The sequence below is a fragment of the Phyllostomus discolor genome, chromosome 4 (genome assembly GCF_004126475.2).
Source record: "Phyllostomus discolor isolate MPI-MPIP mPhyDis1 chromosome 4, mPhyDis1.pri.v3, whole genome shotgun sequence".
In the NCBI taxonomy this organism is placed as follows: domain Eukaryota; kingdom Metazoa; phylum Chordata; class Mammalia; order Chiroptera; family Phyllostomidae; genus Phyllostomus; species Phyllostomus discolor.
Window position 1 is genome coordinate 168,113,706 of NC_040906.2, and position 19,019 is coordinate 168,132,724.

Genomic DNA, 19,019 nt, shown 5'->3' on the forward strand with positions numbered 1-19,019 from the left:
TCCCAGTCAAGAGCTGAGATGACAGCAACCCTTTAAAGCGACTCTGAAACAGAGGACCCAGAGAAGCTGCACCTAGACTCCTGACCCACAGAACCTGTAAGATGATAAATGTTTAAAGCCACTACATTTTGGGGCAATTTGTTACATAGCAATAAATAACTTTGGTATATACACTGACTTAAAATATATATAGCCAACATGGCATAAACAGCCTGGAATGTTGGGAATTCAGTAAGAAGTCTGACTGAACAAGCAGATGTTATAAGGAAGAAAATATATCAACAAACCAAAACTATACAGTTTTCTATCAGTTACTATGACAAAATATCCAGAACTGAATTATGCACTTCTCTGTAGGTAAAATATCTATTGCATCATTTTCTTTAATCGACTGAATTATATCTGATTCTAGGTATTGGCAAGTTATTATTACTATTATTATTATTATTATTATTATTATTGACTCTAATAAAATAAGTAAGTCTTTAGGTCGGTGACAGAAGTTTTGAAAATCCAGAAACGTTTGGTAGATGTTAATAACAAAATCCAAAATATACAAAAATTATTTTCTTCCTCAACCATATCGCACAAAATTTCCATGTACCACATTTGCAGACTATATAGTTATTTGTGCCTATCACCTTCAAAAGACTACAAATTCATCCACTATTGTGAACAATAATTACCACTTAAAATGAAAGTTAGAATTTTGACTTAGGGCCCCCACAAATATTTTTATAGGACAGAGTTGGGGTCAGGGCCCTGGAACATTCATTCAAATCCTCTATTCAATAAGACTTAGTATTTATCATGTGCTGGCTGCTAAAACACAAAAATTAAAGAGAGATAGTTTAACTTACAGTTCAGTTTACGTCACTGATTCAGTAGCAATATTCAGTAACTAAGGAGCCATAAATCCATTTAACAATACTATCATTTAGCCAGCATTTCTCTACCTTTGCTAAAGAAAAATGTGCAATTTCCAGATGTTTTGCTGAAATTCAAGTAATTTATGAGAAGAAACAAAATGCCAATGCTAGGGATACAAAAGTCAGTGAGATATGATCCTTGCTCTTAAGAATCCCATAATTTTGAAAAAGAGATAAAGTATATCGTGGTATTCTTCTAACCTACCAGAATAGTAGTCCCATAAAAATAAGTCACAATATATATCATCTTCTTAACCTTAGCTACATCCTGCTATAAAATTAAAATACCTCTCTTCTCTCTTGGTGTTTACAAGCTCCAAATGTTTATAGACTTATGTCTCTATTTCACTCTCTCGGCCAAGATGAATATATTTAGCTTCTTTTCTCCTTTCCTTTTAAAGCAATTTCTCAATATAAGTTATCTTTTTGGTGACTTTATTCTAGGATCCAAACGACATAATTAAAACACTGATCCAGCTACGAAATCAATCACAATGAAAAACACCAACCTCTCTGATGATGTAATGCTTCAGATTCTGTAAAGTGTGTGAAGTCCAAGACAGTTGTTCTTATTTACTTTTTTAAATTTGGGGGATTATACTATTACACTAAAAATTTACATTTATTCTAACAAATGTAGCTGTATAGATTTTCCACATTTCTCACATCAAAAAAGAGAGAGAGAGATGATACATACTCCAATAGAGTTAGTTGTTACTAACAAATAATGTAAAGTGAGATTTCCTACAGTAATAGGAAATGAAGCATTTTTTTAAAAAATTGCAAATGTACTCTTAAGCTCACAAAAAAATAATTTTTCAAATGTCTCTATCATGCTCCTTTTAAGATCATATCTGTACGGTATATATTTTGTTTCTTTATCTACTATAGAATATATCTACAAAGTAAACATATGATTTAAATCTACCACTCCTGCAAATACTTTGGCAAAACCATGACAATATGGTCTGGGTATCGAGATTCACGATCAATGAAAAGAATTGACAAGGTATCACAGACTAGAGTCCTACTGGTTCAAAGTTTCAAATCTTATTAGAGTTATTTATGGAGTAGACACATTCGGTGAACATGCGGATAAAATATACACAGTGCAAGGTCAGAACCATGTTCAGAACATTATTTTCAACATTATGTTCATGCTATGGATGAGGTAATAATCAGTGGTGAAGAAAATTTCATCCAGGGAAAACTCACTCTCTTGCTCACAAGTGTTTAGTACTTACACACAGAAATACTCCCTGGCCTGAAATTTAGGGCCTTCTTCAATTGGGCTCCAACCCATGTCTTTCTAGTCTTACCTCATACTAGCCTAATCCAGCTTATCCATTTTTGAGCCAGACAGAACTACACAACCTTTTTGGGATGTCGTATTTTGCCGTGTACAATGCGCACTTTTTTGCCCAAATTCTTGAGGGAAAAGTAAGGGTGAGCATTATATGTGGGTACAATGATTACATAACATGGGTATAATAATCCTGTGCACAATGTGCACAAAACATGGGTGTGCATTATACACGGCAAATTACCGTAAATTCAAGTGCTTTCTCATCTCAGTTTTATATCTCAAATCTCTATTTAAATTCTACTCATCCTTTAAAGTACAGGTCAAATGGCACCTCTTTGAAGCTTTCCCTTACCTCCACCCACCTCGTACTCAGGACTTCTAAGGAACTTCTAACCTTGAACAGCATTTAGTCTGCACTTCTCACATTCTCTCTCCTCTATCTTACAGTATAACTGCTGTCTACATGTCATACTGCTCTCAGATGGGACTCCTGAGGAGGAGATATCTGTGCAGTCATATTTGTACTGCTCCCCTTCATGCTTTGCACATATAATGAAATAACAACTGTTTATTACAGTGTGTTGAAATGCATGTTGCTTGATCCAAATACATGCCATAATAATCAACATTCTTACTGATATTCACTCACTAAGGAAATATTTACTCACTAACCAATAGTTACTGGAATAGTAGTACACCAAATGAATCATAGACCCCACTTTCTCAAAAACTCAAGCACATCTTCTAAACATTTGTATAAATTGTTGTAATGCTAATAGGTAAGTACTAGTAGGGAAGATGAAGTATAACAGCAACGAATAAGAAAGGAGAGATTCTTTTCCAAGTAGGAATGGATGCGAGGATGAGTTTCAAAGTTTGTGTGGGTCCTGAAAGACAGGTGGTGTCTGAGTATGTAGAGATGGGTAAGGAATTTTAAGATAGAATAAAGACCGCTGAGAGAGGAAATCTCAGGAGGACACAGGAACAATCAATAGCTCAACAGAACAGTGTAAGTGAAAGATTATATGGATATATTTTTAAAGAAAATATTTAAAGATAGTTGGAGCTACATCTGATAAGACCTTGAAGGCCAAATAAGGAACTAGGGCTTTAGTCTGTAAGCAATGAGGAACTATGTCAAAATTCTTGAGCAGAAGCTGAGGTCAGAAGGTCTGGAAGGGAAAGAAATTGTTAACAAAGAGATAAGAGGCTCAGACCAAACTCTAAGGAAGAAGGAATAAAGGCCATCTAGGAATGAGGCACTAGAGATGAAACTAGATGACTAGATATTTGAGAGGTGGAACTGACAAGATGAGGCAAGTTCTGAATGTGGAGTGCAAGGGCCTGCCAGGGATAAAAGAAGTTTCTAGGCTAGGAGGCAGGGGTGCCTAAACCAACACAGAGAACACTGAAGCAGCAGCAAGTCTGGATGAGAGAAAACTTGTATTAGAAGTTACTATTGTAAGTTTGAGGGGGGAGACACCACAAACCACCCCCATATAAGATGGCAAACTTAACTGATACTGTTCTACCTACACAGATCATTTCCCCATTTCCCCATTTCTCTCTCCCTCTCCCTCTCTCTCTCTCATTCTCTCTTTCCCCTTGGGCCTCCCTATTTCCTGAGATACAATATTAAAATTAGGCCAATCAATAACCTTACAATGGCCTCAAAGTGTTCAAGCGAAAGAAAGAGTTGCACATCTCTCACTTTAAATCAAAAGTTAGAAATTATTAAGCTTAGTGAGGAAGGCATGTTGAAAGCTGAGACAGGTCAGAAGCTAGGCCTCTTACAACAAACAGCCAAGTTGTGGTGGAAGTAAGTGCAGATATGGTGAAAACAGCAAGGGAACTAGAATTAGAAGTGGAGCCTAAAAATATAACTAAATTGCTAAAATCTCACAATAAAACTTCAATGAATGAGCAGCTGCTTCTTATGGATGAGTGAATAAAGTGGTTTCTGGAGATGGAATCTACTCCTAGTGAAGATTCTATTATGACTGTTGGAATGACAGCAAAGGGTTTAGAATAGTTACATTCTGTACTAGTTACATTCCTTGCTGAGAAAATGAAGGATTGATAAAGCAGCTTCAGGATTTGACAGGGCTGACTCCAACTTTGAAAGAAGATCTACTGTGGGTAAAATGCTATCAAACAGCATCACATACTACAGAGAAATCGCTTGTGAAAGGAGTCGTCAGTCAACATGGCAAAGTTCGTTCTTGTCTTATTTTAATAAATTGCCAGAGCCATCCCAGCCTCCAGCAAACACCACTCTGATCAGTCAGCAGCCATCAACACTAGAGCCAGACCCTCCACGAGCAAAAAGGTTAGGACTCACTGAAGTCACTTAAGATGATGAATAGCCTTTTTAGCAAAGAAATATTTTTAAATTAAGGTCTATACATTTTTTTAGACATAATGCTATTACACACTTAACAGACTACAGAACAATGTAAATGTAATTTCTACATGCACTGGGAGACAGACAAAAAAGCAAATTGCTTTATTGCAACATTCACTGCAATGCAGTGTGTCTGGAACCAAACCCGCAGTATCTCCAAGGTATGCTGGTATACAATTTTGTGAAAAAAAGAGATGAATTGAAATTAATCCTCTATTAAGGACTCTGAGCAATGATTTAAACATGACTGTGACCTCAAAAATATAACTCACATAGATTACATCATAGCAAATTGAAATCTAAAACCATTTATGTAGGAGGTTTTGATCTTCTAGAACAACCTCACATACCCAAGAATCATTTAAAAACATGGTTAATAGTAAAAATAGTAATAGTAAAAATCATTTAAAAATCACAGTTAATAGTAAAGTGGATATATGGACGTCTTTGAGAACCTTACAATTTGAATAGGCCTAACTGACAAGGTAGCAAGGGGTACGACTGTATTTTGCTATGTATAATGCATACTTTTTTTCCCCACATTTTTGAGGGAAAATAAGGGGTGCATTATACATGGGTAGTACTAATTCCATATCTATATAAATGTTTTTAATTCCTTTATTTTTGCTTATGAGTTAAAAGTGTAACTTTAGAAAGCAATTTAACAATATCCATATGCAAAATAACACCCTGAAATATGATAATTAGTTTTGTTTCTAACTACAAATTAATAAATAATTGAATTAAAAAATTAAAATGAAAGGTTTTTTTCCTTAAAGTTTGGGCCCAAAATGTGGATGCACATTATACACAAGAGCACATTATACACAACAAAATATAGTAACTAGGTCCTTCTTCCTTGTGTATGCATTCCTTCCTATAATAAGTACTTATCCTCAATGAAACTGAGTTGACCTAGATTTATATCTACCATATCCCTAGAATCTTCAAAAGCCTAAGAAATAAATAATCATGAAGCCACTTTTGTGGGGAGTAAAATAAAACTTCCAATTATAAATTCATGGGTATTAAAATTATTTAGTACCCATTATCTTCTTAAGAACAACATAAATTAAAATGACAATACAAAGATGAATACCATATAATTCAACATTAATAAACATTTATGTTTACTGAATAAAAAGTAAAATCAAACATTTGAATCATGGCTAATTTGCCTAATAGGTATATTCCACCTGTTAAATTCATTTATTTATTGTTAACACTGATAACAACATTCAATTTACTGGATGAAATGTCACTATTTTAGTCTAGCTCATAAAGGAAAACAATAGAACTCAATTTTTAATATTATTAATTTACTGATGAGGAAAAATACAAAACCCAAAATGGATCAAAAGGTACTTTCTTCACAGATGACTACCTCATTGAGATTACCAATCACCTGTTGAAAACTACACTGACATTTTATAGCTATGCATAACCATAACGGGAGAACATACACCAAAGGTTAATACAATAATAGTAAATTTTTTCTCATAGGTTATGGGTAATTTATATTTTCTTCTTTTTTGCTTATGTGTATTTTCAAAATTTTCTGTAATTAATATTGATCATAATTGTACCAAGAAAAAAAGGTATCTTTTTAAAGAGGGGAGGAAACACAGTGATGAACTTAAAAGAAACATACTTACCAGATCTCTGTGAAGCACCCAATTTGCATGGAGGTAATGGATACCATCAAGAATCTGATAAAGTAATGATTTTACCATAGATCTTGGCAACTGCATGGGCTTTTTATTTGCTTTTGATGCACGATGAAACTTAATAATATGCTAAAAATTAAAAAAATACAGTAATAACACACAGTCTTTGTGTATGTCAATAACATATAATCGAGACTACAGTAAATGTTCTGTATTTTAAAATTACTTCTTAAAGGCCAATGACAGAAAGAACAATAATTTCAGTAACAAGGTCAACCAAAACAGAATCGATATCGGGGGTGAATGTGACAGTTTTAATGTAGGTATAATGACTAGATTTACTGAAACCATTAAGATTATCATTAAATAGGACGAAAAGGTAAAAAGGGGTGATATTTAAAAGCCTACCTAAAAATAGTACTACTTTTTTCTCCATTGACAAAATAAAATATTTTTTAAAAAGAAAAAAACTGTGTATCTTTACTAATCTATAAAAATTAGTACTTATTGCATTTGGGTATTATCACTCTGTGTATATTTGAATTGTTGTAAAGTTTCACCTTCTTTTGGCACAGAATAAATTTAGTTAATATTAAATAGGAAATGACTAGAGAGAAGGAGGGAGATAAAAACAGGGGATTTATTTTTGAAATAAATAAAACTGGATCACTATAATCAAATTTTTATGTCCATATGTCATATTGTGGACTATAAAAGGATTGTAATGAAAGGGAAGAAATTCTACCTGCCTCCCACACCACCATCTCTGCTTCCATCTCTACCCACCCTTGTCCAAAACATGCCAAAATGGGTACCTCCATGAAAAGATTGGAGGTTCTTGTCAATGTCTGCTGTAATAGCATAAACTCTAGTTCCTTCAAGATACCTAAGTCCATTAAGTTATTCCTAAACAGGTTTGTAGTTTATATGCATGACAAACCACACTATACTGAATCAAAGTTTTATTATCCAAAATATGAACTTACTGCCAAGTTTGAATATTTTTACCTTAAGCAACTCCTCAGGTAAAAATGTTTAAATGCCCTGATTCTTAATTTTAAAAGTATGTAATTATAATTTTTGCCTTCTGTTATTATTGAGAAAATAGCCCTACTGTTTGTAAAAACCACATTTATACTTCTATTTTAGAAAATACTGCGAGAGATTGATCTTCACTACTGTGTATACCACAAAAGAAAGCAATTTTCACTACACATATTAGTAAACTGCCATTAATTACTTGCATAAAATTATAATTTCCCACTCATTAACATTTTGCAAAGTGAAATTTCTGATTATTACAAATACTATCTTCTCAGTAAAATAAGACAATAATGTGTATTGCTCAAATTCTTTTGTATCCTCATTTACATTACATTGTTTTGATCTATGATCAAGAGAGCAAGTTTTCCGTTACGCGATTTAGCAATGTGTAGTGCGTACATTTATTTCTCCATTCCTATATAAAACAGTCCTAAAAGTAGAGTAATTTTAGACTTACCCACAAATCATGTTCTGCATAGTCAAACAGCAGCCACACCTTCCTGTCACTGTGAGAAAGGAACACCTTCTGCAATGCGATCACATTAGGGTGCTTCAATTCCCGCAAAAGCTGAATGCAAGAGGAAAAGAAGAGTCACCATTCTGTTAACAAGCAGAGGAGAATGATGAACTTACTATAATTTTGAAATAAAATTTTTGCACATTTAGACATTAAGAAAAAACACCCAAAATACCATTACTCAGAGATACAAGTAAGCTCTGTCAACATCTTGGTACATATCTTTCCAATCCATTTTCTATGTGTATGTGTGTGTTTTAAAAATGAGGTCGTTTTAAGTGGTAAAATAAAAGTAATGTCATACCACTAAATAATTAAATATATTTTGGTGCATATTTTTTTTTACTAGAAGAAAAGCTTCTTGAGAGGCAGCAATCAGGTATTAACACTGTTTATATCCATGCTAGCACACTATACACTCAATACATATTTGACAAAAGATGGAAAGATAATTTAACAAGCCCTACATTCATCCATGCTTAGAGCATGTGGTTGGGCTTTTTGGTGTGGAAAAGTGGTCCTATAAACAGAGCAAAGGAATAGGCCTTCACAACATAGAAGCTTCAAGCTGGACTCGGATAAGAAGAAGGAAAGACCAAACTAGCAAGTGAAATTAGCACTGGCATATAACAGGCTGTTGCTTCATAAAATATTTAGCAACAATAACATTAGCTGCTCAAGGTGAAAGCCTGATAAATATGCCTGCCTCAGGCTGTCCTTAACCAGGGTTCAGATTTAATAGGTACAGAGAAACATATTCAATTTGACAAATATATTGAATGTCTTTTAAATGTAAATCTCTGTGAAAGATACAAAAAGGGAGATGGAACAAAACTTCTATTCAATACTTTCTATGTGTAAGATGATTATATGTAAGTGTTTTTACCTTATTTAATCCTTATAGCAACCCTACAATATACACAGAACCTGAGGTTCAGTGTAACAAAAATAACTTGACCAAAATCAAACACCCAGAAAAAGAAGTTTTTTGTTTTGTTTTTTTTTTCTTAAAATTTTTTAAAGACTTTATTTATTTTTAGACAGAGGGCAAGGAAGGGAGAGAGAGAGAGAGAGAAACATCAATGTGTGCTTGCCTCTCGCATGCCCCGCACCAGGGAACCTGGCCTGCAACTCAGGCACGTGCCCTGACTGGGAATTCAACCAGCGACCCTTTGGTTTGCAGGCAGGCACTCAGTCCACCGAGGCACACCAGCCAAGGCAGAAGTTTGGTTTTAAATAGATCTGCCTGGTTGCAAAGTCCATGCTTTCCACTATTGCTGAAGCCCCTGTTTTCAAAGACAACAATGCAGTGAGGAAGACAGACATACAAACAGATCAATGAGGCAGAAAAAAAATTAATTGCTTACCCATTCTAGTAACTTTAAATGAGTAAAGCATACTTTGAGTGCCTATGCTGGAAACACATACAACCAAAAAAAAATTCTAAAGTCCATCTCAGGGAACTTTTATAGACTATTTCCCAGTTGCCTAATTCTTTACTACTTTCAATGACAGATTTTCTAGTTTCTCATTTTAGCTCTGTACCTCAGCTCTCTCTTCACCTACACCTTGACAGCCTTGCTGGAGAATGTCCTGCCAGCTATGCTTTGAGCAGGATTCCCAAATACGGCTCCCTGGGTTCTCCATCCAACCCACATACCCTGGAACACAGCTAAGGGTAAGAGCTAGGATAGCCAGGGCTAACCCTAGCAAACCTTCCACTTTTTACAGCTGGTCTCTGTTTTTCCTGAGGATCTAGGTGGGAAATGACCGAGGAAGACATAATAATCCTCTCCTGGTAGGAGGGAAGGAAAGGGTGAGAAGTGGGTGTTGTTCAGCTATCAGCTGCTGCCTCTCTCCCCACTGCCTAAGAAATGTTAGGCAGCCCTACTTCTTGCTTCAGATGCAAATGTTAGGCATAAAATGCTACTAATGGATGACTGGATGAAAGACAGTGACATTTGCAGAGCAATGTCAGCTTCTGCTTTTGAATGTTTTAGTTAGGCTTGGTAGAGCAATGTGTTTAATGACCTCACTTGCCATTGTCATCCTTCTAGCGCATGGACCCTGGTAAAAGGCCTCGCTTTAGGCACAACGATTGTCTCCTCTTTCTGACTCCTTGGTCCTGGTGAACTCAGAGAGTTTGACTTGATTAAGTCTCTACCCAAAACAGGTTCTCTTTGCTGCCTGCAATGGAAGGGAAGGTAAAACTCACTTCTGCATCTAAACCAGGCTATTAAAACACCAAACATTAAGACGGACCCCTGATGCCTGGACTCCACTTATCTGGGAAAGAGGATGTCACATGTGGCGACATGTAGCCAGTATCTCTAAAAAATTATGTTTTCTATAATTACAAATCGTTGATCCCTCTACAGTGAATCTACTTTCAGTCCCATGTTCAATCATTACTTTGAATAGGTAATTCGTTTACATGGTTCAAAAATCAAAATTACATAAAAGGACAGATTGAGATGTCTCATTACCACTCTTACACCTAGTCACCTTAGTCCCACTTGCTCTTAAATCGGTGATTTTCAACCTTTTTCATCTCACAATACACAAACTAATTACTAAAATTCTTCAGCATGCCAAAAAATATAGTTTTTGCTGATCTGACAAAAAACAGGTACAATTTTGAATCATTCACACTGGAAGGCTACTACTGTGTTGGCTGTTGTCATTTTTTGATCTGACAATCTAAGACAGGGTGGCAAACTCATTTTTACCAGGAGCCGCATCAGCCTCACAGATGCCTTCAAAGGGCTGAATGTAATTTCAACTCCTGAACAGTTGAGTAGTAGTTACATCTATACAGTCTGAAAATTATTTCGGGCCTTTGAAGACAACCTCGAGGCTGATGTGGCCCCCAGTGAAAATGAGTTTGACACCCCTGGTCTAAGAGGTCAGTGCCCTTGACTAAATAGTCGGGTACGGCATGTTTTAAAAATTCTTACAGCACACCAGTTGAAAATCACGTTCCTAGATAACAATTTGTATTAGTTGCTTATTAATCCTTCCTGTGTTTCTTTATGCAAATATGAATATATAATTCTTCTGCCCTTATTTATACAAAAGAGCACTCTACCTTTTTTACCTAATCTATCTTGGAAATCTCTCAGTATCAATACAATATTGGTACTACACAGAAATCTTTTTCTTCCAGCTGCATGGTATTTCTAGGTTATCTTTTTTTTATTGTGGTAAAACACATAACATATAATTTACCATGTTAACTGTTTCTAAGTGTACAGTTAAGTAGCATTAAGTATATCACCATTGCTGTGCAACATTTACCAACCATCCTTTCTATCCTTTCTCCAGAACTTTTTCATCATCTCAAACTGAAACTTTGTACCTTAAACAGCATTTCCCCATTACATTCCCAGCCCCTGATAACCACTATCCTACTTTCTCTCATAAATTTGATGGCTTGCAGAACACAGCTTCTAAGAGCTCAGGGTGAGATATTTAACCTGGTACAGCTTTTGAAAACTGGGTACTATAAAAGTGTTTTTCTGCAAGGGCTGTGAATCTAATAAGTGCTACAGAATCCTAAAGAAAACAATCCACAGAAAAGGGGGACAACGGGGAACACACCAGGGGAACTAAAGCAGAGATTAACCCAATCACTGGTTACTTTCAAGGCTGGGGTACTAGTAAAATGCCAGGCCCTCAACAAACACCATACAAAACTGTATGGCCTACCTTTATTTACTAAAACAAATAAATTAAAAATAAATTTCTTTCCTGGCTGGCGTAGCTCAGTGGATTGAGTGTGGGCTGGGAACCAAAGTGTCCCAGGTTCGATTCCCAGCCAGGGTGCATGCCTGGGTTGCAGGCCATAACCCCCAGCAACCGCACATTGATGTTTCTCTCTCTCTATCTATCTCCCTTCCCTCTCTAAAAATAAATAAATAAAAATTTAAAAAGAAATAAATTTCTTTATCACTATTTACTGAAGAAACAAAAACAGTAAACACCACAAATGCCCAATAATAAGAAACTGCTTAATTATGGTATATTCACATATTGTAGTTTCAAATATATACATATATATGCTAAAAGTTTTTTGATACATTAGAAAAGACTTGTGCTATAATATCGTGATGTAATATAAAAAGGCTACAAAATATAAATGTTTATGAAACAGTAAATATATTAAAACATTAATATAGTTATCTCTGGGTAGTGAGATTATGTGTGATTTTTCTTTTTTTCTTTCTGTTTTTCTATTTTACAAGTTTTCTACACTGAGCATTACCCTTGTAATTTACACACATACATACACACACACACACACACACACAAACAAGACAGACCTTTCTCTCCAGAAATCAACCTGCTGAGATAAGATACTACTGCACTATCACAGCTTCTCAGGCAACACGAAGAAAGGAGATGGTCATGCTGCTACTTTCCTTAATTCTGATTTTACCAATGGACTTTAATCTCTTGTCACACAAACATTTGCTCAACATGACATCATGTAACAAACTATAAATGTTTTAATCACATTTAAATAGGAGTTAAGTATGGCATGACTTTCCTCTGAAAATCCCGCACTAAAGGGTAACATTTCCTGTGCCATATACTCACAGAGTACTAATGTGGTATTAAAGGAGCCTACCAATGAATGTGCAATGGACATGTCAAGATTTTATCTTAGTCCCCTTTCAGGGCATTTAAGTAACAATAAAATGTATCCAATATTGCCCTGGCCAGGTGGCTCAGCATTATCACCATATGCCAGGGTTGCAGGTATGACGATCCCCAGTCAGGGCACATACAAGAATCAACCAACGAATGCATAGATAGATAAACAAATTGACATCTCTTTCTCCAGCCCCCTCACCCGCTTTCTCTCTAAAATCAATCAATCAATTAAAAAAATTTATAGTATTCAATTTTTACTATCCTAAATATATAACAAGCTAAAGTTACAATCCTAAACTTTTTCTCTAAAGTACTATTTAGGATCCTGACTGAATTTGGGAAGCCTTGTGTTAGACTAACAATTTAAGAATTCATCTGTATTTTTTATCCACACATCTTTCTTCCCCTTTTATCCCCAATTTCTGTTCTCTAAGTCACTGTGGCCCCCACAGGTTCCAGATTCCTTCTCAGGGTATCTGAATAGAAAGAGTCATCTTATACTTCAATAACTCACTTATCTCAAAGTAAACCCACCTTTTTCCTGTTCTTACTTGATCTGTTATAAGTAATAGTATAATCCACCTGACCATTGTCTTTCCCTTTGGTAAGAACGGCTTTATTTGAGAAAGCACTGATTATATCATTTTTTAAAATGTAAGGCCTCCCTTCCCTCTCTAAAAATAAATGAAATCTTAAAAAAAAAAAAAAAAAAAAAAAAAAAAAGCCCTGGCTGGCGTAGCTCAGTGGATTGAGCACGGGCTGGGAACCAAAGTGTCCCAGGTTCGATTCCCAGCCAGGGTACATTCCTGGGTTGCAGGCCACAACCCCCAGCAACCACCGCACATTGATGTGTTTCTCCCTCTCCCTCTCCCTCCCTCTCTCTCTCTCTCTCTCTCTCTCTCTCTCCCTCCCTCCCGTCCTCCCTTCCCTCTCTAAAAATAAATAAAATCTTTAAAAAAAAAAAATGTAAGGCCCACCCCCTACCCCCACCCCCAAATGAAGATAAATGAAGCAGTGTATTTTACAGTAAGCAGAAGATTCACCTGATGCCAAAATTCTTCAATATCACTAAACTGAAATTTAAGAATTAGTATTTTGAAAACAGATTTTCACACCTCTGACAGGCTCTTTGGAAGATGGTCTTTACAAGCACATAGATACATTATAACCTTCCAGCAGGTGGCACTCATACCCTGAAAAGAGGTCGTAAGTTTCAGGCAGGTCTCTGTTCCCCATTGCCAACAGGAAGTGACAGCAAGATCGCAGATATAATGCAAAAAGTATAGTCTTTAGAATTCAGAGATCTGAGTTTGAGTCTTGACTTAATAGAGATATGACATAAACCAGGTTGTTTAACCTCTCTAGGCCTCCTGAAAGAATAAAAAGTATCTACTGCCAAACATACACACGGTTTCTGTAAGAATTAAATGAATGTAAGTACATTAATTATATAACAATGCTTAGAACATATTAAGTACATACTTGACAAATTATAGTTATTACTCTTATTATAACCACCACTATATGCAAAAATGTTATGAGGACTAAATGACATAACACATGTAGAATGGCTGGCATACTATAAGTTCTTAATAAATAACAACTGTTACTGTTGTACTAAGTGAAATGGGCTAACCACTCCAGGTAGTAAGAGATACTTGTTATAGAGAAATAAGCTCCAATGGGGAAAGCCATAGCATTTCCTCACCAAAGGGCCTATAACACTCCTTCAGTACATTCTATAATAATACTACAGCTGTATCAAAGTTATTTCCCTTCCCAATCTGGCCTCCTTTCCTCTCTGACATCAAGTACTACATGTACTTGGTTTGAGAGAGGTACTTGAAACCAAGTGAGGTCTGTGATAAGTAAGTTTACATCCCTTCAACTATAATACCATCTATGTTCTTTTTAAGGAATGAGTCTTTAATCTTTTATGTAATGTATTCCATATGAGTAAACTGTATATACTTCTTATCCATCAATAGGACTCTGAATATACAATGTTTAAGTATGGAAAATGAAACAGCTGCAAATCAAAATAAAGACTTGACAAAGTTAAGCCTAAATTACCTGGGACTCTCAGGGGTGTTCTGATTCATCAAGGGGTAATCAGAAAATCTTTTTTGTTTCACTGCTTCCTCCTGAAAACCTTCTCTACTTTCACAATTACCAAAACTAAATTTGTCTTTAGCTCTGGGAATTCTTTTTAATGCATTGGGGTTCAATAAATAAACTCCTAACAAATGTTTATTTCCTTATTTATCCTTGGGGGGGGGGGAACTAAGTTAAAACTCTTTATTTGAGTCTGACTTAAAAAAAAAAGTGTTGTCTTATTCTCCAGAATTCTGTCTCTAGTCCCCTCTCCCTCTTCTATTCTGCAGTCTATACTGAGATCTTACCCATGTATCTGAAGTTTAACTACTATTTCCATGGAACAATCCTAACTCTCAATCTGTAGCCCTAATCTTGCTCCTAAACTCTGACATCAACTTCCCTCTATGCATGTATACATCCACACGGAAATCCCACCATACCTCAAAATCCACAGATCCAAAACTGAACATCACTTGCCCACTTCCTTGTGTTTCAGTGTCCACTATTTCTGCAATTACACCAGTATTTTCCAATCATCAAGGCAAGCTCAAAATGTTATAATCAATCAGTGCTCAGTCTCTGAACAAGTGCTACATACTCTGCCTTTTAAAGTATCACTCATAAATTCTAACCGTCATAGTATTTACACATATGCTGTGCTCTCTACCTGGGAACATCTTCCTTATTCTCTTTGCTTGATTAATCTTCATTCATTTTTAGAAAGGAAGAAATATCCACAAACAAGAAACGTTGGTGAGGATGTGGAGAAAAGGGAACCCTTGTGCACTGTTGATGGGAAAGCAGACTGGTGAAGCTACTGCAGAAAACAGTATGGAGGGTCTCCCCAAAATTAAAAATAGAACTGCATTCTGACCCAGCAGTTCCGCTTCTGGGTATATATCAGAATAAACCCAAAACACGAATTCAAAAGAATATAAGTACCCCTATGTTCATTGCAGCAGTATTTACAATAGCCAAGCTATAGAAGCAAACCAAGTGCCTATCAACAGACAATTGGATAAGAAAGTTGTGGTACATATATACAATGGATATTCCTCAGCCATTAAAAAAAAATGAAATCTTACCATTTTCAAAAGCATGGATGGACATTGAGAGCACTATGGTAAGTGAAATAAGTCACTCAGAGAAAAACAAATACCATATGATTTCACTTACATATAGAATCTAAGCAAAAAAAAATTAACAAACAAAAAAAAATTGAAACAGACTCACCAACAAAAAGAACAGACTGATAATTGCCAGAGTGGAAGGAGGTTAGGGGACTAGATGGAAAAGGTGAAGAAATTAAGAACTACAAATTGATAGATACAAACAGTCACAGGGATGTAAAGTATAGCATAGAGAACGTAGTCAATAATATTTTTTAATACCTATGTATGGCCCTGGCCAAGTAGCTCAGCTGATTAGAGTGTCATCCTAATATGCCAAAGTTGTGGGTTCAATCCCTGGTCAGGGCACATACAAGAAACAATCAATGAATGCATAAATAAGTGGAACAACAAACATATGTTCCTCCTTTCCTCTCTCTCTCTCTCTCTCAAATCAATAAAAATTTTTTTAAAAAAACTATGTATGGTAGCCCTGGCTGGCATAGCTCAGTGAATTCAGCGTGGGCTGCGAACCAAAGCATTGCAGGTTTGATCCCCAGTCAGGGTACATGCCTGGGTTGCAAGCCACGGCCCCCAGCAACCGCACATTGATGTTTCTCTCTCTCTCTTCCCCCCCTCTCTAAAAATAAATAAATAAAATCTTAAACAAACAAACAAAAACCCCACAACACCCTAGTCAGGTACTTTAAAAAAAAAAACAAAAAAAAAAAACTATGTATGGTGCCAGGTGGGTACTGGAAATATCGGGATAACACTTTATAAAGCGTATGATTGTCTAACCACTATGCTATACACCTGAAACTAATACAAAATAATATTGAATGTAAACTGTAATTGAAAAATAAGGTTTTTATTGACTTCCAGCCAAGATGGAAGCATAGGTAGACACGCTGTGCCTCCTCACACAACCAAAAGAAGGACAACAACAACTTGGAAACAAAAACCACCAGTACTGACAGAAAATTGAACTGTATGGAAGTCTGACAACCAAGGAGTTCAAGTAGACACATTTGTCCAGACTGGGAGGAGGGATGGAGATGGGCAACTGGGACAGAGGGCTCGTGGCAGGGCAGCCAGTGGACTAGGCGTGCAAGGCAGAAGCCAGTGGACTCAGCGAGGTGGCAGATTGTAGAAGAGTGAGGTGCATCCAGTACCACATTCACACACAGATAAACCAGGCAAAACTGGGGAGTGAGACAGACCACACAACCAAGGGTCCCAGCTCAGGGCAGTAAAGCCTCAAAACACCGACTGAAAACACCTGTGGGAGTTGAGGAGCTGAGAGAAACTCCCAGCCTGGCAGAAGAGTTCTCGGGAAAGACCCACAGGGTCCCAGGACGTACACAAACCCACCCACACAGGACTCAGCCCCAGAAGGGCCCAATTTGCTTGTAAAAAGTGGGGAAAGTGACTGAAATCCGGTAGAGAGCCGAGCAAGTGCCATTGTTTCCTCTTGGACCCCTACCCCATATACAGCATCACAACCCAGCCATGTGGGTTACCTCACCCTGGTGAACACCTAAGGCTCCGCCCCTTACTATGTAACAGGCACAAGACAAAAAAAAAAAAAAAGGCCCAAACGAAAGAACAGATCAAAGCTCCAGAAAAAAATACAACTAAGTGACAAAGAGATAGCCAACCTATCAGATGCACAGTTCAAAGCACTGGTAATCAGGATGCTCACAGAAATGGTTGAATTTGGTCACAAATTAGATGAAAAAATGAAGGCTAGCCCTGGCTGGTGTAGCTCAGTGGATTGAGCGCGGGCTGCGAACCAAAGTGTCGCAGGTTCGATTCCCAGTCAGGGTACATGCCTGGGTTGCAGGCCACGACCCCCAGCAACCGCACATTGATGTTTCTCTCTCTATCTCCCTCCCTTCCCTCTCTAAAAAGAAATAAATAAAATCTTAAAAAAAAAAAAAAGAAGGCTACACCAAATGAAATAAAGGAAAATGTACAGGGAACCAACAGTGATGAGAAGGAAACTGGAACTCAAATCAATGGGGTGGACCAGAAGGAAGAAAGAAGCAACCATACAGAAAAGAATGAAGAAACAAGAATTCAAAAAAATTAGGAGAGGCTTAGGAACCTCTAGGACATCTTTAAACATTCCAATATCCAAATTATAGGGGTACCAGAAGAAGAGGAAGACCAACAAGTGGAAAAGTTATTTGAACAAATAATAAAGGAAAATTTCCTCATTCTGGCTAATGAAACAGTCTTCCAGGAAGACCAGGAAGCTCAGAGAGTCCCAAAGAGGTTGGGTCCAAGGAGGAACACACTAAGGCACATCATAATTACATTACCCAAGATTAAAGATAAGGAGAGAATCTTAAAAGCAGCAAGACAAAATGAGAGAGTTACCTACAAAGGAGTTCCCATAAGACTGTCAGCTGATTTCTCAAAAGAGACCTTACAGGCAAGAAGGGGCTGGAAAGAAGTATTCCAAGTCATGAAAAGCAAGGACCTATATCCCAGATTGCTCTATCCAGCAAAGCTTTCATTTAAAATGGAAGGGCAGATCAAGTGCTTCTCAGATAAGGTCAAGTTAAAGTAGTTCATCAAATATCAAATGAAATCCTTAATTTATTCTAAATTTTCTATGGCAGACATCTGTCACTAGGTAACTGAGCATATTTTTTCTTTCCAGATGAAAATTTATAAAACCACCCCACACAGAACTTGGCACAAAGTAGGTACTCAGCAGTTTTGTTGAATGAGAAAATGAAAGCAATAGTACATGAAATATGGCTTTTATGTGAACATGTGGGTTAGATAACATTTATTCTACAGTGAAAGAATATTTTCAAATCTGTTATCTTTTATATACCACAAACACTCAAACGAGATAAGAATGTTCAAAGGATTTAATAAGTGTGAAAAATAACCTGGAGCTGCTATTTGATTAAGCAAAATAAAGTAGTAATTTTATTGTAAATGGCTATAATAAATTTATTTATTATCTCACTGCACTCTCAAGCTATCTGGTTTTATACCTAACCCAGACCTTTATAACATATTTCTAAAATAAACAGTTTACATTTTCTTTAGTAAAAACAGGCAACTAAGTAGCCCTGGAATTCATCCCTTCACACACACACACTCCTAGGCCATGCTGGAGAATCTGCAGGGAGAGAGAAGGGCTTTTGCTCTCTGAAGGAACCTGTCTAATATCTGCAGGACGTTTCACTTTTTAGAATGACTGTAATTATTGTCAGACACCTCAGCCCTGAAACTACAAGAAACTGAACATTCTTTAATTTCTTTTA

The 19,019-nt window shown here is 36.4% G+C and overlaps 1 protein-coding gene across 5 annotated transcripts in view; it reads right to left on the reverse strand.

Moving 5' to 3' along the window:
- The window catches only part of CDK19 (cyclin dependent kinase 19), a 143,063-nt gene that overhangs the window by 46,508 nt on the left and 77,536 nt on the right, over window positions 1–19,019 (reverse strand). For all 5 annotated transcript variants that reach the window (XM_028509044.2, XM_036024568.1, XM_028509043.2 and 2 more), the window contains 2 exons: window positions 7,808–7,918; window positions 6,295–6,435 (listed from right to left, as the gene is read on the reverse strand). In XM_028509044.2, the coding sequence (XP_028364845.1) occupies window positions 6,295–6,435; window positions 7,808–7,918 (252 nt within the window). The remainder of the gene's footprint in view (window positions 1–6,294; window positions 6,436–7,807; window positions 7,919–19,019) is intronic.